At 40.2% G+C, this 24,230-nt stretch overlaps 2 protein-coding genes across 2 annotated transcripts in view; one reads left to right on the top strand and one right to left on the bottom strand.

The window, feature by feature from the left end:
• The window catches only part of csul (protein arginine N-methyltransferase 5), a 282,354-nt gene extending 264,667 nt beyond the window's left edge, over positions 1 to 17,687 (bottom strand). The window contains exon 1 of the mRNA XM_067146159.2: positions 17,591 to 17,687. Coding sequence (XP_067002260.2) covers positions 17,591 to 17,682 — 92 coding nt within the window. The 5' untranslated portion in view covers positions 17,683 to 17,687. The remainder of the gene's footprint in view (positions 1 to 17,590) is intronic.
• Positions 12,142 to 14,392, top strand: LOC137500497 (uncharacterized). Its single transcript, XM_068227405.1, has 3 exons — positions 12,142 to 13,110; positions 13,306 to 13,670; positions 13,829 to 14,392. Exons 2-3 carry the CDS (start codon positions 13,566 to 13,568, stop codon positions 14,336 to 14,338), a joined length of 615 nt encoding a protein of 204 aa, XP_068083506.1. The 5' UTR covers positions 12,142 to 13,110; positions 13,306 to 13,565; the 3' UTR covers positions 14,339 to 14,392.
• Positions 17,688 to 24,230: the final 6,543 nt, after the last annotated feature.

Below are 24,230 nucleotides of genomic sequence, written 5' to 3'. Positions count from 1 at the left end.
GGGAGGAAAAAAAAAAAAACAACTACCCTCAACAACATGTCGTGAAGCCGTCATTCTACCTCACCAAGGTAAACCTAAAACCAAACCACGGTACCGTTTACAACATTACTAAGACAGGACCAAAACCAATACCTACAAGGCACGAAAGGAGACTGCACTCCTCAGGTTCAGGATCCATTAGTGCAACACATGCAAAACACCACAATAACAAATAGACTGGGCAGGACAACATGGAGCTACGACTCGTTTAAATAACATACTACAAGAATAATACACCCATAGAGACAAAACCAGGGAAGTAAGGACTTCAGAAGAGGTTAGAACTAATACCACTTGCAAGCAGAAATATCATAAGAAACCACCTAGTTATCTGCCACAACCAGGAAGGAAAACCCAAAGAAAAATTTACCAAAATAGGTTAGCCGGGGCAGGTTTTTTTTTTCTCACCAGAAAACCATCGGTACAAAAATGATTAGGAAAGGATAACTTAGTAAACCGGGAATTCACAACAGATAACAGAAATGCCCCAGAGAAGGACATCAGAGCACTCGCAACCTAGGGAATCGAGTCACCAGGAATTGGAGATAGAAGGCAGTGAAGACTATGAAATCCATGCCGTAGAGACAAACAACCAACCACCACCATTTCCAATTGACAGAGTTCCGCCATTGCCATTACCCACATCCAATCCAAAACATAACCAACGGTACCATAACGCCGGGTATATCCAGATCCTAGTCAACTTACACCAACAAGGAAACCAAAAGCTAATTCGTTTCAACAAAGCACACCTAACAAACCACAACAGGAAAAGATAACCGAAATATTACCCGCAAGGAAACAGATAACAAGAACTAGGACCAAAAACCAAGACAGGGCAAGATAAATAGGGGTTAGGAGACTAACAGATTTCCTACCGGATTAACAACAACGCACAGAGCAGAAATTGCCCAGAATTTTCCAAATGAGTTCCAAAACAAGCCAACAGCAGTACAAGAGCCAATAAATAAATTTATAATAAAAATTTTGCAAACGTAAATGATCAGGATATAATCGAATTATGATAAGACGGAGAGACCTGCAGCCAGACCCAAAGAGTAGTTAGATATTAACAATTAAGAAATTGGGTGCCAATAGACCAAGAGAAAGTACAGACATTTCTCGCAAACCACAATTACCTTTCCAAAATACAATGATTAGAACAAGTACACCCTAGAAAGTACTACATGGTCATGCCAAGAATCACCGGAGGCGTGAACGCAGCAGATAAGGCACCAAAGCTTAAACACGTGGTAAAAATTCTCCCCCAACTAAGCAACCATGGTTGACAGGAAAAGAAGTTAAGTACGACAAGCAATACCAAAACTCCTCAAAACAAATACAGTACATGAGAAAAGGGAGAAAAATATTACATGATTAACTTCACACTAGACCAGAATAATTACATAATAACCCACGGAGACCAATTAAATTTGCTCACTGAAAGGTAGCTCTCATCCGCAAGTCCAAACATGCGTTAACCTGTTTTTAACTGGGACAAATGAACCCGTCTAATCCTCTTGGCGATGGGGTCACTCACCAGTACCGACACCGGAGATAAAAACTGTAAAATAGTACAGGGACCATGATACCGAGGAGCAAGTTTGGCAGAAAACTTGTTAATAGCCTTGCTAATAGGATAGGTCTTCACAAAAACTTGATCTCCAACCTTCAACCTAGGTGACTTTCTACCCTTATTATACTTAACCCTACCTTTCTCATAGGATACAGACAACTTCTTCTTTGCTTCATCCCAGATTTTCTGAACGTCATTTGGTTTAGACAAGTCTGGAAGAAGATCATCAATACCCAGAACATTGGATATAGGGGAGTACGGGGTGTAGCAGAACATAAGTGAAGGCATGAGCCAACCAGTGCAGGCAAGAGTCCCACTTGGTTTGGTTATTGTGATGATATGCAATTAAAGCAGATTTGAGGTTCCTGTTCATCCTCTCGGCGTAAGAAGGGTTAGGATAGTATGGGGTAGTGGTGACATGAGAAATGCTTAGCTCAAAAAGGTACTTCTTAAACAAGTGACCAGTGAAAGCACTGGCATTATCAGAAACCAGAAACTTGGGAGGGCCAAAGGATGCGAAAATAGAATTAAGGCAACTTATAGTGGTACGAGCAGTAGTAGATCTAGTGGGGAAAATCCAAGAGAATCTAGAGAACGCATCAATAGCAACGAAGATATGAGTGTTTCCCAAGGTAGAGCGAGGGAGCGGACCAACGAAATCGATGAATAACCGTTCCATAGGGCGAGAAGCTTGTGAAGAAGATAATAGACCTACACGGTTGTTCAAACTAGGCTTGCTGATAGAACAAATTTTACAGGACCTAATCATGTTTCGGATATCACCATCCATTCTTTTCCAAACGAAGAACTGTCTAATTTTCTGCCTAGTTTTAAAGGTGCCTAAATGGCCACCAATGGGACAAGAGTGATAGTACTTGAAGATGATTGGCACTAAAACCTTGGGTACAACAATTTTGAAATTAGTGTCCCTTCGACCTTTGCAGCATAAAACACCCTTCACCAGAGAATAAGGCTTAACCACAATACCATCACTAATTTTGTTGATGATTTCTCTCAAATCAGGATCAGCCTTTTGATGATCTGCATACTCGTGGTACAACAGAGGTAGGTCCGAAAGAATGGCACCCACACAAGCAACATTAGTTTCATCATATTCTTCAGCCTTAGATTTTTCATCAAGACCAAAACTCCCGTCAAACATTCTACTAAGGCTGTCAGCGATGACATTTTCCGACCCTCTAATATGCTTTACTTGAAAACTGAAGGCTGAGATCCTAAAGCGCCCATCTAGTGATTCTGCCCGTTCTTTTGGGACGGTTCAAGACCCACGACAGAGCCTGATTATCTGTTTCCAGATCAAAATTTACATGTTCAATGAAAGGTCTGAATTTTTCAAGAGCAAACAGCACGGCCAAACATTCTAATTCATAGATGGAGTACTTACTCTCCAGATCATTGAGGATCCTAGACACATAGGCAACCGGTCTACGACCATCCTCATATTCCTGTAAGAGTACACCAGCAACAGCTTTTCCAGAGGCATCGGTTTGTACAATAAAGCGTTTACTAAAGTCGGGTATAGCCAACACAGGAGCATTTGACAAGGCAAGCTTCAGGGTCTCAAAGGCTTCTTGCTGGGAGGGGCCCCAGATGAACTTGACATCCTTACGTCTGAGATGATTTAGAGGAGCTGCTATCTCTGCAAAATTTGGAATGAACTTCCTGAAGAAGTTCACCATGCCCACGAAACGTGCGATGCCTTTGACATCTTTAGGGGGTTGAAAGTCCCTAATAGCCTGGGTCCTAGAATGGTCGATGGAGACACCATCAGAGGAAACCACGTGTCCAAGGAAAGACATACTCGGCTTAGCAAACGCTACTTTAGACAACTTAACAGTTAGTCCAGCTTTTCTCAAGCGATGCAGGACTTCTCTAACGTGTTCGACATGTTCTTCAAAGGAATTTGAGAAAATTACGAGGTCGTCCAGGTAATGAAAAACGAACTTGAATTTAATACCCGAAAGTATCGAATCTAACAGCCTCGTAAGAACGGCCGCCCCACAAGAGATCCCGAACGGAAGTCTCAGAAACTCGTAAAGGTTCCAATCAGTAATGAAAGCAGTCAGTGGAATAGATGACTTAGACAACGGGACTTGGTAATACGCTTGATTGAGATCTAACACAGTGAAAAACTTGGCTCCTGAGAACCACCCAAAACAAGTGTGCAAATCCGGTAAAGGGATAGATTGCAAGATGATCTTGCGGTTCAAAGCCCTGTAGTCAATTACAGCACGATAGCCCCCAGAGGGTTTAGGTACTAGGAAAACAGGAGATGCATAGGGAGAAGTGGACGGTCTGATGACCCCATCGGCAAGCATCTGATCAATAATCTTTTTGAGTTCTAACATCTTAGGTGGTGAAAGACGGTAAGGAGGAGATCTAACAGGTGTGTTATCAGATAGCTCAATCTGATACTCAAGAACATCAGTAACTCCTAACTTGCTAGTGAAGACATCGGGAAATTGGTGGCACAAGTCACGCACACTATTAGCCTGCTGATAATCCAAATGACTAAGATCCAACTGATCTATTTCGTTGTTCTGCCTAGGTAGCGCTTTACCTACACAAGAAACCCAGAAGGTACCCAAAGGAGCATCAATAATATCGAATTTACAATTTGGAGAAAATTTGAAGTGAAATTTCCTAGCCTGGAGGTCCAAAATTAAACCAGTTCTTGACAAGAAGTCCGTACCTAAAATCATGCTACACACTAGCTTTGGAGTCACCAAGCAAAGAACCTTCCAAGTAAAATTACCAATACGCAATTTCACATCAACGGACCCCAAAATTTTCATATTATGCTTATTAGCCGTGACACATGCAACATTGACCTTCTTCAACTCAGGCAGTTTACAAGGGGACCTCATTTCATTATACCAATTAGCATCAATTAAGGTGACGACGCTACCCGAGTCCATAAGAGCAACAATGGGTTCATTATTCAGTTCCACCTTCGCGAAGGTACTTTTAGACTCAACCAAAGCAGAAATCTTATTGCATTCCCGCGGGCAAATAACCTTTTCGGAATCCACGAAAAATTCAGGCGCAGGCGATTCACCAGAATTACCTTTAGGCCTTAGTCATTGACTGCGTTTTCGGAACGAAGTAGGGCAATTATTTTTAAGGTGCTGCCTCGAGCCACACAAATAACAACAAGGACCAGAGCCACGCTTGACTGAGGGGCAAGCGTTCCTAAGGTGATCACGTGACCCGCAATTATAACATTTTTTAGAAGACCCACTATCCCTAGTTTGAAGCGAAACAGGGGTCACAGTAGGAGGAGGGTGGCAGATAGGTCTTGCAGCGTCCCCGTGCTTTACATCTTCAGCAAATGTACACGCAGCTTCCAATTCAAGAAAATTAGTCGGACACTTTGTGAGGGAGAGGTATGAACGATAGGCGGGGGAAATACCTTTCAAAATACGGCCCACCATTTCCTCTTCTGGCACCGAAATTCTAAATACCTTGCAATAAAACTGCAAGTCTAGTACATAGTTCAAAAGGTTTTCATGGAGCAATTGAGTCCGAAAGCAATACTGAGGAATCAAACTCTGCAATGCCAATGAAGGAATAAATTTTGACAATACCAGTTCATGAAATTCCATAATGGTTAAATTATTCGAAATTGCTTCAGAAATTTCACGTTTCAAAATTCCCTCACAATGAGAGAATAGGGCTCGGAAAATTCCCAAGTCATCAACAGAATACACGCTACCTGACTCTGTCATTTCTACCAGGAACCTCAGAAACCTGGTACTTTCTTCAATAGAATTGACGGAGAAATTTTTAACTCCGTTGAAAAGATCCTTCAGTGAAGAGTGAGAGGGAGCACAATTTAAACGGGCTAACAAATTTTCAAGAACTGGGGAGGCAGCACAACATGAAGGTTGATTATTAAGTGAGGCATCAGCATGACTAGAAGACAATGAGTTTTCCCTCTCAACAACTGATAAATTCTCCATATCCTTACTTGCTAGCATAATATCTAGTTCAGCAGAAATGCTAGAAGCAATTGTTAACAGCTTAGTGCTTTCAGAAACAAGACTAGGTTGGGGACACATAGTAATCAAATCCTGGATGCGGCCTAAATAATGCCACACCCTAGCCTTAAGTCTGTTAATCTGCCCCTTAGTGAGGGAAGTTTCAATAAATTCTTGTCTTACAACCTCTATCTCAGTGAGGCAGTCAGTAATTAAATTTAAGGACTCACCAAAGTTGCAGCACATCTTTACAGAATCAAGATTAATAGGAACCTGGACATGCGATGTCAGCAAAGAAGCGCACTCGGCAACAGTGTTAGCAGGATTGATACCCCTGATAGTGAGCTCATAAACTAGCTCTGATTTCCTGAGTTGGAATGGGAACAGCACAGCCCTCGCCATAGTTGATGTACATGAAACAATAAATCAAAAGAATTAGACCAAATAAAAGCGTTCCTTTCACAGTAAGATACTTTACAAGTTTCAGTTTTTTACACTCTTTGAAACCTCAAATAATTTAAAGTTCCCCAATGACCAGGTTTTTTAAAGGGACAATGCAAAAAAAAACTCAGGTGGTTGGCACCAACAAAATAGAAAAGCTTAATGAAAGGGAGATAAAGCATATAGTACACAGTGCCAAAATAAATTTAATGAGGATGCAACAGACCTACAGGTAGATCCAAGTAAGAGGCACACAAATCAATTAACTAAAGCTCTGCTGCCACGAACTGTGACACTTAGAGCAATTAATAGCATAACTACCCCAAGTGACAGCACCAAGTGTCTGACCGTGTACGAAAGGCACGGTTCAGATAGGTGGAAACGTGCTAGACAAAGACCAATGAAGGAAAAACAAAGGCACTTACCATTAGAGAATTAAACCTGGCCCCCAAAGGAGCGGATAAAATACACCTGGTCATCCCAAATTATCACCCCTTTTAAAAGGAAAACACCAACACCTTGGGGAACAAAGATATTTAATCAAAATAATAAAGAAGTAAACAAGAAAGTAATATCCTCGCTGGAAAATAATAAAATTAAAAATTGGAAAATACTTAAACTCAAAGCAAAACCCTACGGTCGACCGTTTATAAGGAAAATGATAATTTAGTTCTTAAAGGACTTATTAAGATAATGCGGATTTATGAAACCACTCCTCAACTCTCAAGTTTTCTTACGACCAAAGTTTTCTTAGTACAGTACCAAAGTTTTTTCTTTAAACATCCTTTTAACCTCCTTTAACAGAAAACCACCTTTTAGGATGTGTCAAACGACCCCCTGCAAGGATGGGTAGGTATTACGTGCACTTTTCAAGAAATTAAAATAATAATAATAATAAGCACCGAAACACCGGGAGGGAAAATGACCAGAAGGTAAATTTAAAATCTCAAAGAAAAATGAAATGGACCAAGGAAATCCGCGGAGAAGGTAGAATACATCACCGGCACATCAAATACAAATCATCAATCATCACAACCAACATCAACAACATTAGCATTCCCATGGCAACGACCAACAATGGTTCAAGGGAAGGAACGGGCCAATCGCAGGCCGCAAACAACAATAGGCGTAAACCAACAAAGACCAAGAAAACAGACGCAGAAGATAACCCAGAAACCAGTAAATTAAATTAAATTAAGTAAAATTAAAATAAAATCAACCCGAGAAACAAGAAAGAAAGGAACCGGGACACAATGTACACGTAACACCCACACCCCTGAAGCGACTCGCTTGTTAAATTATTCAGGTTAAATAATACCTTTCAGCACAAAACCTTTAAGCCAAGAAAGGTCATCAATAAACCCTAGGTTACCCAATTACATTATTGAAGAATCCAAGAATTACTTTCACACGGTACGCAAGCCCCAAATTAACAGACATAATTACACATTGTATAATTTCCAATTAACAAGCCGAAAGTTTAAAATTCCACAAGGCAAGACTTAGTTTTTTAGATGACGCCAGTTACATGGTACCACGCGCACTTTCTGCACATAGGAAAATTTTCAGGTCTTTCACCAAAAATCAGTAAAGGTTTAGTTGTAACAATACTTACAGTTTCTTCCAGATGAAAGTTGTGAGGGCAGCTTCGGTAGCCTAAGTTGACTTACTTACATTAATAAAACATAACATGTAAATTCCAGACGAGGAAAAATTAACAGGAAAACTTGCAGAAATCCCCAGGGCAAAAGCCCCGTATATATAACTTAGCCAGGCTCGAACATTTTCGGTGAAATTATCTCCTTAGGGAGAGAGAAGCCACACACGTCCATCTCTTCCATGTCACCAAAACGCAATGGCGATTTCCCAAGATTCCGCAGTGCCAGCTTCAACGATCACATGTGCGCAGAGGCAAAGCGCCTGAATGGTAACGTAGCTCGCGAGGTAGTACATACCTACGCCACTAGAGTGCAGAAGAATACGGTCAGGCACCGATAGGACGTGCATACAGTCAATTATAAGGTTTGAAAAGACGAAATACAGAAGCGGCGAACCACTTCTAAAGACACAGTTTTTCCACAGCCTTTAGGCTAGTTCAAAAATATTTCCCAAGGGGGAAAAAATTGTTACGCAGGTAACAATATTTATATTTTTATCAGAGCATTCACTGCAAAAGGAAAATAGCAGCTCATTAGAATATTAAGCGCGAGCAATTTGCCTTCGCGCAACCTCTCACGTGTTAGAGTTTGATCCAGGAGATCCCAGAATTTTTGAGCTGCTTCTTCTTTTTTTTTTTTTGCTAGGGGCTTTACGTCGCACCGAAACAGATAGGTCTTATGGCGACGATGGGAGAGGAAAGGCCTAGGAGTTGGAAGGAAGCGGCCGTGGCCTTAATTAAGGTACAGCCCCAGCATTTGCCTGGTGTGAAAATGGGAAACCACGGAAAACCATCTTCAGGGCTGCCGATAGTGGGATTCGAACCTACTATCTCCCGGATGCAAGCTCACAGCCGCGCGCCTCTACGCGCACGGCCAACTCGCCCGGTAGCTGCTTCTTTAACCTATAGGGTGTTACTGTTATGATTAGTGTGAGCATGTACATTGATAATTGTGTAAACTTTATTTCCAGATTTCAGAGTTAGTTGCAAGTCTGGGGGGATTGAGATTTTAATTCGATGACTGAATCTATGATTTTGAGATTTATTAGAAATCTATTACCAAACTGCAGACAGTTTTTCATCACTCGTTTTTCAGGGATCCCATTATACAGTTGGTACCCTTGTGATTCTATTGGGTTTTGATCACTATTCCTTATTTCTTGAAGGGCGATGATTAGATTTTTAGTTTGTCCAAGATGTCAGTGACAATCTTTAATTTTCCAATTTGGCACAAGGAGTCAACATTGTGTGTCCAGAGATCTGTTTATGTTTAATTCTTTGAATTATTTTTTTGTAGATGCTGGCCATTGAGTTTTCAGATGCTCCGATCCATCATAATCTTCCAAATGACAGCCCACTGCATCCGAATGCTGTCTTTTCTGCAATATATGATTGCAGTTGGTGGAATTCTTCTTCAAAAGATCTTTCATGGTCGACTGTCTAGGGTCTTGAGATGAGGATAAATCCTCGAGTTACTATTCTATATGTTATTTAGATAGTAAAGATGAGAGATGAAGGATGATTTTATAAAATTGTGAAGAAGACTTTCTGCCCTATTTCATCCTAGTTGTTAATGGCTGGGAGTAGTCATTTCCTCCATACCCCAGAAACGCTATGGTTTTCCCGCCAATACACTTACATTGATTATTTTCATGAAAAAATATCATGAAAATCAGTGTAAACAATAAAACAAATGTATCACAATTTAACATGCTTTTTCCTTTGAAAATTCAAGTGATCCATAAATTTTGAAAGTAACTGTCAGGTCAGGTACATCCTGCTACCGTATGCAACAGAAGACGGTACTACCTGCGATTGTCTGGTCGAGGGTTGGGCGGCTGTTACAAAACCTGACAAACTAAGCGAGAACCAATGGCTATGGACAGAAGAGTTCACCCTTAGGGGGCTTGTCGAAGCCATTGTGTAGGAATGACAAATACAACTGCAAGCTGCTGCCTTCCAGATGTGGCAGGGGACTGCTAAAGGCTAAGGCAGATAACCCGACAGAAAATCTTCTGTAACATTAGGCCTAGCAAGTCAGTTGTAGAGAAACTGCAATCGCTATCCACACTTATACGAGTCTCGGATGAAACAAAGAACTCGGAGTAGACAACAGCACCCACAGACCCGCACCAGGTATGATGGCTTACAGCCTGATGATAAGCCAAGCCTTGCGATTGTGCAACAACTCCGGAAAAGACAACACACTCAAATAGGAACAATCAATGTACTGAGTTTGACTGAGAAATGTGAAGAGTTAGTGGATATCATGGAGAGAAGGAAAATATCAATCCTAGGACTGAGTGGAACTAAATGGAAAGGTAAAGGGAAGAACGAGTTGAGGAAAAACTATACCCTCTACTGGAATGGTAACAACAAAGAGATGAGAAATGGAGTAGGATTGTTGTCTAAAGAGTTAGATGGTATTACAGAGATCCAGTACATCAATGAGAGGATTATAAAGGCAACAGTTCACCTTGGGAAAGAGAAGGTGACACTGGAGCAAATGTATGCCCCTCAGATGGGTTGCAGTCAAGATGAAAAGAACAAGTTTCTCGTAGACCTAGAAGAGACCATCTGTGAAGAGAGGGCAATCACCATCGGGGACCTCAACGCACAGCTAGGGACAGACACGAATGGCTATGAGAAGGTGACGGGACCACATGACAATGGGGGGGGGGGGGGGAAGGAATTCAGAAAGGGAACATCTCTTAGACTTCTGCATAAAAAACTGTCCGGTAATAAAATAAGTTGATTCAACAAAAGAGTCAGTCACAAGATTACCCGTTACAGCTGGGATGGAAGGAGCAAGACGGTCGTTGACTATATCATTACATATAAAGAAGTAGACTTGTAACTGATGTCAAGGTGATTCCAAGTGAGAACCTCAATATCGACCACTGGTTATTAGTAGCAGATCTGAAAGACATTAATGTACCAAAGATAACAACCAGGAAATTATCTAAGATTAAGGTGCGGGAACTACAACATATTGGAAAAAGGAGCGACTATCAGGATCATATAAAAGGACAACTGACTACAGAAGAACTGGAGAGTGGTGAGGCAGAGTGGACAAGATTTAAAAACACCTTGATAAATAAAAGTTTGCAGGAAGACAAGTGCGAGAGTAAGGGAAAAAGAGACACCCTGGTGGAATGAAAGAGTAAGATCTTCAATAAAGGAAAGAAACATAGCATAAAAAGTACGAGATAGGGAGAAATCCAAGCCAGAATAGGTAAGGGACGAGGGGAAGATCAGAGACCTCGAGCAAGTTTACCAGGACAAGAAATTGAGAGTTAAAAGAGTAGTAGAAGAGGAGAAGATAAAATGCTGGGAGAAATTTACTCAAAAACTGAAGGAAGACAACAGAGGCAATATGAAGCTATTGTTCAGAGTGATCAAAAACACAAGGAATTCAGTTGAAACCATCAAAGCAATTGAAGATCCTAATAGAAACCTGGCCAGGAAAGAAGAGGACATCAGAGAGGTTCTGAGGAATCATTTTGATCACCTATTGAGCAGGGCAGAAGCAGATCAGAGAACAAAAGAATCAGCTGTTGAAACCTGCACAGAGGAACCTCCCATTACATGGGCAGAAACAGAAGCAGCCCTTAAGAAGATGCCGCAAGGGAAATCAACAGGATTATTACACGTAATAAAAATAAACCAGCGTTTACAGTGGCTACACAGAGTGCTCAATGCAGTTTGGAAAGATACCTACTGATTGGAGCAAGGGCGTCATTATCCCCCTGTTTAAGAAAGGAAATCGCAACACTATACATATGAGTAGGGCTCGGATTCGAGCATATTAGCATATTTTTTTCCTGAATAGTACACATTGAAAGAAGCCTTTTGGTAGTATTTTCATCTCTCTGGGATCAACAGAATTTAAATTTATCGAGCATATAAATGCATAAAACAGCGGTTTTCATAATAGAAGCATATAAATGCATATTCTGTTTTTCTTCGAATTCGGGCCCTGACCATTCTTAAGGTTCTAAAACAGAAATAATTATTGAAAAGCCTATCTGGTGCGAATAATAGAAACGCAGGTTTTTAACCTTTAGTGAGGTCATTCACACGCCCTAATTGGCCTCTGCCGGATTAGAGTGCGACTCGTCAGATAAGCTCTGGAAGCCCCAAGCATCCTTTCACTTTGAAATGTGAGGTATTTTAGTGGTGTGCCTATTTTGGGAACCAGTATTGTTTAGGTGGCTTTTCCCATGAAGTGCTGGAAGATCCGACCCGGTCAAGTGAAGTTTCTGCAATCTACTCTCAGTTCTCAATCGTATCCGTACATACCTATCGAGTTCTTGTGATTTCCAAGTACACGATATCTAAAGTTAAGGAATCTCTGAGTGTTTTACTCCGACGATGTGCAAAGGAAGACCCTGACTCGTTTTCTACTGACGGGAAAATTATTTTCTGCAAAATGTGCGAGAAAGAGGTAAGTTCTTATTGACATTTTCACATCTACGTTCTTAAAGATATTACTGGTCAAACAGTTGAAATTTCAAGTAAGCCGTATGTGCAGCATAGGGTGCCTACCTACTAGGTAAGTAGAGAGAAGTCTAAGAATTCGGAGTGTAGACCCGTTAGATCCTCAGATTTTACATTTCCGAGACGGAAATTGACGTTTGGATTTGCTGGTTTTTCATGGGATCGTTGAGAGGGTGCTCATATTTCTACTGCAATACTTGAAAATAATTTCATAGTCCACAATGCTTTATTTTTGTTCATTCAATGTATTTTTTCTATTTATTTTCAGATCAAGATTTCGAAGGGTTTCAATTTTCTCAACGTAAAGCCACAGGTGGACACTCATAAAAAGTTGAAGAATTAAAAAAACGAAAATCGAAGAAACAAGTGCTGATACAACCTTTGTTCAATCAACAGCAGCACTCGGACGAGTTCTCTTCCAGAGTTTGTAGGGCGTTTTTAAGGTCGAACATGCCGAGAACAAAGCTCTCTTCAAGGACTTTGCCTCATGAGTCGACCCTACGTAAAAATTACGTTTCTTCAGAGTATGAAAAGGTATGAATTTATGCACGATTGCCGTATTCCGCATTCTTGTTTAAACAATTTAGAAGTAATTTTACATTGGATCTGGCTCTGTCGTAATGAAGGTAATCTCTCGATAATACCTTCATTCCACGAAGAATATTCATTCAGGGACTTTCTTCACCAGGTTCTACACGCAATCAGGGACGACATCGGGAGCCACCCAATTTGGTTATCTATCGACGAGACCACAGACAGTTGTGGAAGATACATGGCCAACATTATTGTTGGAAAACTCAGTCCCAGTGAACTGGGGAAGGGCCACCTAATTCCGTGCATGGAGCTAGATGTGACAAACCATGGTACCATTGTGCGAACAGCGCAAGCAGCTCTGCGTAAGTATATTTTTTAAAATTTATTTTTTGAGCGTTTTGCCAAAGAAGAATAAGTACAGTCTGGCTATAATTTCAATGCGTTCTACATATGCTCAGTGAAGGTTCTGATAGTTAAATATCTCTTACAGTCGTACGACATGTCAGAATCCCATTAACTGAATGGTTCACCCTTCATTTTACGCATTCCTGTTTCAGGCTTGCTGTGGCCAACCTTTTCAGATGAGGAGGTAAACAAAGTACTCGCATTGGTGACTGACGCTGCTCCCTACATGATTAAGGCTGAGAAGAGCTTCAAGCTTCTCTACCCGAAGATGTTACATGTTACTTGTCTTGCCCATGCAATGCACAGAATTGCTGAGGAGCTGTGCTAAAAATCACCCAGTGTGAACAGCGTCAATTCCTCAGTGAAGAAAATTTTCGTCAAGGCTCCTTCTTGTGTCCGTGCCTTCAAAACAATGCATCCAGAGCTACCTTTACCTCCCGAGCCCATATTGACGCGATGGGGAACTTGGATATTGGCTGCCTTGTATTACGCTGAAAATCATAGGGCAATTGAAGAGGTAAGACTAGTTGAAATGTTTAAAATCTTCTCATTTTTCGAGGTTTTCTCTATCATTCTTTTCATATCTTTTATCTTTACTCCATCATACTGCGCCTAATTTTGTAATTTTCTCAGTTATTCTCCTCGGCTAATGTTTTTCATTTATATTTTTTCTAGGTGATCAATACGTTTGATGAGGCGGACAGCAAGTACATCGCGAAAGCTAAGGCTGCTTGTAAAATGAAGGGCTTGATGCCATCCTTGACTTTCCTAAAAGCCTACATGAGCATCATTCCTGAGGCCATCCTAAAGTTGGAATCGCGAGGGATGGAGTTGGTTGAAGTAGTCGCTACAATACAAGGAGTCATCCAAGAAGCCGACTCGTGGCCTGGAGAGACTGGGAAAACCGTGAAACAAAAATTGGAGTTTGTGCTGGCTCAAAATCCCGGTTGGAGTGCAGCGTTGGACTTGGAGAGGATGCTGCGTGGCGAGTCTGCACTGTCAGAGGATTTTCCGAACTACTCCGTACAAGAAGCAGCATCATTCAAATATTTACCTCTCATGTCAGTTGACGTCGAACGATTGTTCTCATCATTGAAACGTTTGACTGATTTAAGAAAATCATTCAAAACTGAAAACAAAGAAAAAATTCTTGTTGTACAGAGCAATGCAGATCTACTTCAATGACTCGCCTAATTCTGAACATCTTGTAAATGAACTTTTAAACTGTAACTTTTATAAGAAAACTTCTCATATACATACTTGAAACTTGAATGCAAGTATATCGCAGTGTATCATACATACAATTAGAAAATAAAGCTCATATATAAAGATATGTTATTGGTTTCTTAGTTTCACTTTCCTTTCTATAATTTTCAATGGTGTTTTTCGAGCACATTCTGCATATTTAACTGCCTATAATGTTTTTTGACCATATCTATGGAGCATATAATGGGTTTTTCGAGCATATCTATCGAGCATATAACACATGGTTTCGAGCATATCGACCCGAGCCCTACATATGAGTATATTGCAATCACTGAGACAGGATATGAATTTATGAGTACTCACCATTAGTTGGCAAAGGAGTGGACAGAAGATGGACTTCTTGTGTTTGCGTAGATGTACTCCCTCTTAAAATAATAATTACTAGTATGGCTGCAGCACTGAACAGGAATTTTAATTGTTTTGGCTAGTTGTACTTCGTCTTAAAACAATCATCACGACTATCACAGAGCTGGACACGCGACTCGACTGTTTCTCTCTAGTTATACTTCCTCTTAAAACAATAATCACGACTATGGCAGAGCTGGACATACAACTCCATTGTTTTCGTCTAGTTGTAGGCCTACTACCTCTTAAGACAGTAATCGCGACTATAACATAGCTGGACACACGACTCGATTGTTTTTATCTAGTTATACTTCCTCTTAAAACAACGACAGAGCTGGGGCCTGTTCCACGAACGAACTTTGCAACTTTTCATTTTGCACTTTGTACTTTTCAGTTCAGATTTTGTTCCACCATCACTTTTCAGATTTAACTTGCAAAGTGAAAAGTTAGGAATCTTTTCACTTTTCAAGCCTGTTATGTTCCTCCATTGGTACAGAAATGTAAAGTGCAAAGAAATGAAGTGAAAAGTTTTCAGAAATCTTGCAAGAGATGATTCCCTTTTCATCTGTTAATTAACCAGTATGTACACGAGTTTCTTGGCTTAGAATTTGGTTTAGTGATATAAAGCATTCTCTTTGATACAAAGACGTTACGACAAGAGCTTTATTTAGCATCAAGTGAGGACAGTGATGAAAAATCCAACAAGAGAACGAGCAAAGACAGGATTAATTTTCCTAACCTCACTTCGGCAATATTCCGTGAGTGATTTCGTATTACCCCAACACAGGCTGACTATATTCTTGAAATGATCGACAATTTATAGAAACATGCAACAAGAGGAAGTCAACCCCTTTCTGAAAAAGAAAAAAATTATTATATGTTTACATTGGTTAGTAAATGGTGCCCAGCTGCACGGTGTAGTAGCAATGCATGGGACATCAAAATAAATTTTTTGCAGAACTGTTACCAGAGTCATACATGTTATAGTAAATGTAATATTTCCTAACATAGTACATTGGTCTGATAATCCACATAATATAGCGACGGGGTTTATAATGAAGGGTGAATTTCCCTCTGCGTGTGGATGTGTTGGCGGTACTCTTGTTAATATTGATGCGTGTCATCATTTAAGAGGTTATTCTTAAAGTTGTGAAAAAGGATGTCCTGTTTCTCCTTGACAACTTCTAGCACGGCCAGCTTCTTGTAATAACCTTTCTTTCCCATGATAAAAACTTTAAAACTAACGGTACCACAATTATACCTTCAAGTTCGCCGCGAAAAATAAAGCATTAAAATCATAGAGTATTTGGCCTTACAGTTTGCCTATGGAATAAACTTGATCGGATCACTCATTCGCAAAGACTTTTCACTTTGCGAAGAAATTGATAAGTTCAACCTAGATCATGGCGGAACAGAAATACTTTGCACTTTGCAAGAATTGAAAAGTGAAAAGAGCAAAGTTGAAAAGTTGCAAAGTTCGTTCGTGGAACAGGCCCCTGGACACATGACTGGTTTGTTTTTGTCTAGTTGTACTCCCTCTTCAAACAATAATCACACTGCTGGTAATGAAACTCGTGATTTGAGTTTCATGTATTTTTGTTCCTTGTAGAACTTAAGTTGGCAACAGTTGAGAGAGAGACGACAGAGTCATATTTTGGAGTAAATATTAATTACTTTGCAATGCCATCTCTATTACTGGTAATGTACTATATGTATTTATATATACATCGTTTACACCTCAAATTATCAAGTAACATGTTAGCTGAGTGGACTGTGCCTCTTAAATAGGCTTCTGATAAGTTCACCTGCATACACCCCAGCATCAGTGGGTAGGATCTGACACATCCCACTCTGATGAGTCCAGTGTCAGACCTAACACGAAACGCTGGTTAATAGAGGAAACGCCTGAAAAGCCATACGTCTAATTTTTTATCTGATTTACGGAGTTGAAGATCACTGGTTTAAGACGGGCTGTAACTAGGAATTTATAACAGGTAAGTAAAATTAGATTAGTATGCAAATTATAAGTGCAATAACTGCGTATAAAATAGGTTAAATGGATGCCGGTGAAGTACAGGCGGGAGATGAAAGAAAGAGAAGGGATAGGAAATACAAGGTGAAAGTTCTTCAGTATCTTTTAAGTTCTCCCCACCCAAAACCCCTCCTACCCACGAGGTCCCATAAGTATGTCGTCATAGCTGTGCCGGCGAATTCTGGCCTTGTTCCTCACCACTTCCTTGCGCCAGGCTCCTCACTTTAATCTATCCTGTCTGACCTCTCTTGGTCAACTCTTGTTCTTTTCTGACCCTATTAGGTTTGCGAGGGCTAGGGAGTCTTTCATTTTCACGCCCTTCGTGGCCCTTGTCTTTCTTTGACCAATATCTTCATTTTTCGAAGTGTCAGATCCCTTCCATTTTTCCCTCTGATTAGTGTTATGCAGAGGATGGTTGCCTAGTTGTACTTCCTCTTAAAACAATAATCACCACCACCACCTTGTTCCTCATGCAAAATATCGGTTATACTGTATTAACAAATCAATGTACCACACTACGACGTACATCACTCCGGATAGCCGAGCGTCATGCGTAGGCAGATACAGGTAAGCTCTAAGTAACGTTTAATATTTCTGTATACCGTATCATGTTTTATGTAGCAGTGGTCATGATTCATGTTTCAAGGCAAAAAAAGACAACGTTTTGTGTAATGCGGAAACTTGTCTAATTCGGAAAAATATTCAAGTCCCTTGAGATTCTGCTTTGAACAAGTTTTACTGCATAAGAAATTAAAGTACTATCAATCAAATTAACAGAATTCATACTAACTGACCCTGCTTCTGAGGCACACTGAAGGCTGGCTCTTATGTCAGGAACACTACAGAGATCCAAGCCACATGATACTCGACGCGATGTAGATGCCATGATCTCAGATCTGAAAAGAGAAAACAAAACAGGAGCTGATTACATGCATGAAGAATACTATGTATAATAATAAGGTACATGCACTAGTCCTAGACACTTTTTAGTATTTTGAGCTGTACAAAGTATTAAGAGTGTCTTTGGCCACATTGAATTCGAGGGAAATTTAAGTTTCATTCTTTCTGAAGTCAACAGTAATGATGTATGTATTCCCTTCATTGTTGAGAATGGAGGGAAAATCATCAAAGTAGTGAAGGTGTGTTATCAATAGTTTTCTGTATAGGAAAAAGTTAAGGTAAGCACTTCTGTTAAATAGCTCTACTGACAAAATCGCAATGAATCATTGAGACCGGGCAAGTTGGCCGTGCAGTTAGGACGCTCTGCTGTGAGCTTGCATCCAGGAGATAGTGGGTTTGAACACCACTGTCGACAGCCCTGAAGATGGTTTTCCGTGGTTTCCCATTTTCACACCAGGCTGCTGGGGCTGTACCTTAATTATGGCCACAGCCGTTTCCTTCCTACTCCCTGGCCTTTGACCGCTATAAGACATATCTGTGTCAGTGCGATGTAAAGCAGATTGTAAAAAATAAAAAAACAATGAGAAGCATAAATTGTTACATGCATCAGGAGGTTACAAATAAAGTATACCATGATCAAAATTTAACATCTAAACCACTGTAAGCTTCTTGACGGGCGTGTAAATTAATGGGTAATTCATGCGGTACATTCTTCCAGTGTTTGACACACCCTGTCAGTCACTGGGTCGTGACTTTTTAAAGAAGATATAGACATAATAATGTACAATTGGTTCAAAATAGATTTGGTATAATTACTAAATGTCCAATAACAATACACTGTACAGTATCACGGTATTCAATAACAAAAAATAGATTGACGAGTTCCAGCGGATGGTCAAGGCAACAGGCAAGATATCAGTGAAGGTGAGGACTTGTTTCAACCATAACAGCGCAGATGATTATGGACAATATACGCCAGTTGAAACGTGGAAAATTGTGGATCAAACAGGAGACGGAGAGAGGAGTTTTTAGGAATCAAAAAACACTCAGATTCCATCTGGGAAAGGCTAGGGCGTTCTGGAATAAGACGAAACCGATTAGGGGTCGGTGATGGGAACTAATATTTTTTTTTGCTAGTGGCTTTACGTCACACCGACACGGATAGATCTTAGGGAGATGATGGGATAGGAAAGGCCTAGGAGTTGGAAGGAAGCGGCCGTGGCCTTAATTAAGGTACAGCGCCAGCATTTGCCTGATGTGAAAATGGGAAACCACAGAAAACCATCTTCAGGGCTGCTAACAGTGGGATTCAAACCCCCTATCTCCCGGATGCAAGCTCACAGCAGCAAGCCCCTAACCGCACGGACAACTCCCGCAGTAATAATTCTTTATCACAGTAAATTATCTCTTTAATACATGAAGAGAGCTTTGGACAAAACTATTGGATGCTAGTGACAATTCGGTGTGTCATGACTGATGCTCGGTAACGGAGTCGTCAGAACTTCTATGACACAGATTTCAGGCGTATGATACGTCAAATTTATTGACATTTCAGAATTTATGCTGAATACAGTGATGTATAAAGGGTTAGACTTCAATTACAGGTAGGGGCAGATGTGTGTGTTAAACATACATGATGAGCAAAATGAGGCATAACTTCATTCACGTGTGCGTACATTAATTTAGCACCATTTAATAAACAAAAAGAAGTTAAGACTTCTTTCCCCCCTTTTTTTTAAATCTCGCACTGACACAGATAGGTCTTATGGTGACGATGGCACAGGTTGTGCATTCTCCTAGTACATCCCTCTAGTCATAAAAGAGCTACCTATACTAGTCTAATACTAGAGCATTTAATGTACGCATGTCTAACACAGAACTCAAGAAAGGTGGTGATTATTGTTTTAAGAGGAAGTACAACTAGGCAATCATCCTCTATATAACACTAACCAGAGTGAAAAAATGGAAGGGGTCCGACACTTCGAAAAATGAAGGTATCGGCCAAAGGAAGACAAGGGCCACGAAGGGTGTGAAAATGAAAGACTCCCTAGCCCTCGCAAACCTAATAGCGTCGGAGTCGGAAAAGAACAAGAGGTGACCAAGAGAGGTCGGATAGAATAGATGAAAGCGAGGAGCCTGGCACAAGTAAGTGGAAGCAATACCAGGACTCAGCTGAGGGCCCCGTGGTCGCCAACCCACGCTCCAAAGTTCTGAGCCCCTGAGGCCCCTTTTAGTCGCCTCTTACGACAGGCAGGGGATACCGTGGGTGTTATTCTACCGCCCCCACCCACAGGGGGAACTCAAGAAAGAACTCAACACTATACGCAAGATCGCATCCCATAATGATTATAACAAAAGTTTTATAGAACGCATAATTTACAAGTTCAAACACTGGCCCAGAACTATGTTACGAAAAGAAGCAACTAAAGCAAAAACCTATGCAACATTCACGTCTAACCCTGACATTTTCCGACTAACGAATATTTAAAAGAAAAGAAACATCAATATTTCCCTTAGGACTAACAACAGAAACCTTGATATTATTCATAATTCTAAATTGGTCAATGTGATGATGATGATGATGCTTGTTGTTTAAAGGGGCCTAACATCGAAGGTCATCGGCCCCTAATGGAATGAGATAAACGACATGAGAGATGATGTTAAAATTTTAAAAAACATATCCACTGACTAGAGTTTTAAAAAAATGATGGAGAAAAATGAGGGTGAGATTAAAACAATCAGTGGATCTAATACGCAATGCCTTATTGTCGAATAAAATAAGAGAATCTACAGGAAAACAAAAGAATAAGGCATTGCCTGGTAGTACATAATTTACGAGAGACGTTAAAATAACACATTAAAATACGCAACACAAACTAAAATTAAGTCAATAGGATAAAAGCGAAAGTGACACAAAACACACTAGGACAAAGGACAGCATCACACACGAGAAAACAGTCCACTATCCCTCATAAAGCGGACGACGAGGTCTGCTGACTGCTCGTCATCACGCAAGATAAGGGAGATAGTACTCGGAAGGTTAAGACTACGGCGCAGATCGACCAGGTCCACACACTCCGTAAGGATGTGTACCACGGTAAGATGGTCGCCGCAGGCACACACCGGAGGGGGTTCTCCTTTCAAAAGATGCGAGTGAGTCAAGATACCGTGGCCGATCCGAAGACGACATAATACCACGGCCTCCCTCCGCGAAGCCCGAAGGGAAGTCCTCCATACCTTCGTTGTTCCTTTTATCGCTCTCAGCTTATTGGGAAGTGGAATGGCCTGCCACTCCATCTCCCAATGGGACATAACAAGATGTCGCAGCTGGGAGCGAATATCACTTACTGGAACCTGGAAAGGCAACGGGGGCAGTGTAACTGCCTCCTTGGCAGCCTGATCTACTAACTCGTTTCCCTCTATGCCCATGTGGCTTGGGAGCCACAAATTGGTCAATGTATCCAATCCATTTGATAGATCAGGTGTTTATAGGTTTCATTGCAACGACTGCTCCGGTGTTTATGTCGGACAAACCGGGAGATCATTTAATATTAGATACAACGAACATATTAATGCCATTATTACCTGCGCACCTTTTCTGGATAGATTTACACCCTAGTGTTGAACTGGTAGACGTCGGCAATCTTCGAGATTCGTACTGGCAACCTTTGAAACACACACTATGAATCGCTTATGCATCGCTGTGCGACATCTGGCGTACACTTTACGTACTAGTACTGTTGTTATTTACACAGCAAAGCCAAACTATAGAATTCACTCTAGGAATAAGATTCGCATCGAGAAATGTTATATAATGTGAGTGTGACACAGTTGTTGGCTTAAGATAACAAAGGTTTAGCAAAATTCATATCAATCGATCATATTATCGATTCAATTCAGATTTCATTTCCATTCAGTTGGCAGTACTTACAGAACCGGAATTGCTCCCTCCTTACTCCTCAACCACGTACACAAATCTATCGATAAAAAGTGCACAGATAATAGGTAGGCTACAGGAAATTTTCAGCAACAGGCCAGCATATACAAGAATACAAACATAATTTTCACGGTATTAGCAACAATTTGGACATCATTGAAACAATGAACAAAAGCCTACTATTAGACCTGACGGAGCAATGTTACATTACATTAGATCAGTATTACAATCCTAATTACAATCTCAATGATCTTTCGGAGAAACTTACAATTTTATTTGATATGCTTATTTCAGTGATAAATAACTTAAAAACACCTTAAAATCAATTAGTACACAACACATGATGCAGCACGTTGGCTTATTATCCCCAGCAAAGCCCCGTCCCCCTGACATACAGTCTCACGACCGCAACTTCCCCTTTCCCTACCTAACACGCCCCGCCTAACAGCTGACGCTTGCTGGCAGTCGGTTGACACTTCACAATCCAGTTCCTCACAAACATCACACGCAGTTACATCGAGCTAGAGGTGAGTTTCATACCTTATTGTTCCATTATTTTATAAAACGCCGCTTCTGATTTTCGGAATTCCAACACTAAATTCACAATTTGTTCTCTATTTTTAGGTCCGTGCTGGTTCGAGATCAATATTAACCTGTCCAATTCCACCAGACATTGAAACAATTTTTCAAGATCTCGGCCATAAACATAGACCTCAGCTATACATTATTATATTTTTTGAACAATATTATGAATGCAGAGTACAAGCTTAAATTATATCAACAACTAGATGTTTTTACAATAGTCACAAAAAGACTGTGATATTTTTTAAAAAGGAAGAAAAACTTGTATACGATATTAATATTACAATTATATATTGTGAGGGACTGTTTTTCATAAATACTATAACTCACACCTAACCAAAGAACAATGTTCTAGAAATTATGTATTCAATTATTGAAGGACTGATGATAAATTTTACAAGGAAATCCTTGTACTTCTCTAGGCCAATTACAGACATTTTTAACTATTAACAGATTTTTTTGACATACAAGATAATATTGTGTTTTAAGACGTAACTTATTAAACTTTCTAAAGATTAATTGGTTTTTGCTACTTAGTCACATATATTTTAATGTATAGGCCTATATATAAATGTACGACTCGCTAATCAGAATAGTATGCTCTGTTCATATTTTATATTGTACTAATAGTTTTTTATATATTCTTCCAACATACCTTGCAATTATTTTCTCAATGGCTGATGATGGCACACAAGATACCGAAACCAGTACCATAATGTACACCATAATGCTGAATAGGTGGAAACCTTTTATCTTCAATAAGCATTGTAAATCTCGATTCAATACAGGCCATAATGAAATTCCTAATATTAAATTAAACAGGCTGTGGCCTTAATTAAGGTACAGTCCCAGCATTTACCTGGTGGCAAAATGAAAAAAAATGGAAAACCATTTTCAGGGCTGCCAACTGGAGTTCGAACCCATATCTTCCGGATGCAAGCTCACAGCTGCGCGCACCTAACCTCATGACCAACTCGCCCGGTCATTCATACTTTTGCCACTCTATTTAAAATCAACACTCCACAAGCAGGGTTGCTTCTAGTAAAATGCAGCAGAACCTAGGCTTACCATTCCAAGACTTTTAACAGAGCTTTGTGCAACCTCCAATTGTACATTCAAGATGATCAAATAACATAACAAAATAATTTTAACATCCCTGACAAACGGCCACTGAATGTCGCCAATGTTCACATTTCACTTTTATAGTTTCCACACCACAGTGTTAGATAAATTTCATGTGGCTATTTCTAGCAGAGTGCAGCCCTACACCACAGTGTTGATGTCATGCATGTAATACTATACAGTATGTAGACTGCAAACTATTTACCCCCGCAGATCGAAAGCAGAAACCCCAGAATATGAGAAAAAGAATTACCTTGTTATGTTCATGGAGAGCAAATGAAAAATATTCAGGGAAATTAAAAAATATATAATAACCGAAAGTTGATAGGAATACGTCAGAAGATTCCAGGGATCTATCAACACGCGGCTCGGAACACACGAATCCACGATACAAAGAATCTCTCATGATGAATCATTTTTATTCTTATGAACTACATCACAAAGTCATTCTTCATGTTACACGCATAAATCCTGCAATAAAATAATGAACTACTATCACAGCGACGACCCCACCGGCATGTCAAAACGCCGCTAAACAAAAAGACCGCGCGCTTCCAAATACGTCTAGTTTAATAAACAAGTCACTTTCCACGAACCTCATCCAACATAAAAGTGGATGAAACTGACAGGTCTTTCACAATCAGAAGTAAAACAACAAGTAAACGGACAAAAAGAAAGATAATTAACATTTTCTTGTATCAGGGCATCGCAATCGTATGTAGACAATTTAAAATTGCATTACACTGCGTTAAGGGCCTACTGATAGCATAAAGGAAATTACTTAAAATGAAAATACATATCTGAGACCAAATACTAACCCCACTGACAAATACACAAATTACATAAAGTTGTAAACAACAGAATCAATTCACACTATCCACATTCCATACATG

This window comes from Anabrus simplex, chromosome 4, assembly GCF_040414725.1.
Source record: "Anabrus simplex isolate iqAnaSimp1 chromosome 4, ASM4041472v1, whole genome shotgun sequence".
Classification (NCBI taxonomy): domain Eukaryota; kingdom Metazoa; phylum Arthropoda; class Insecta; order Orthoptera; family Tettigoniidae; genus Anabrus; species Anabrus simplex.
Note: the sequence above shows the minus strand (reverse complement) of the source record. Positions and strands in the feature narration are given on the sequence as shown.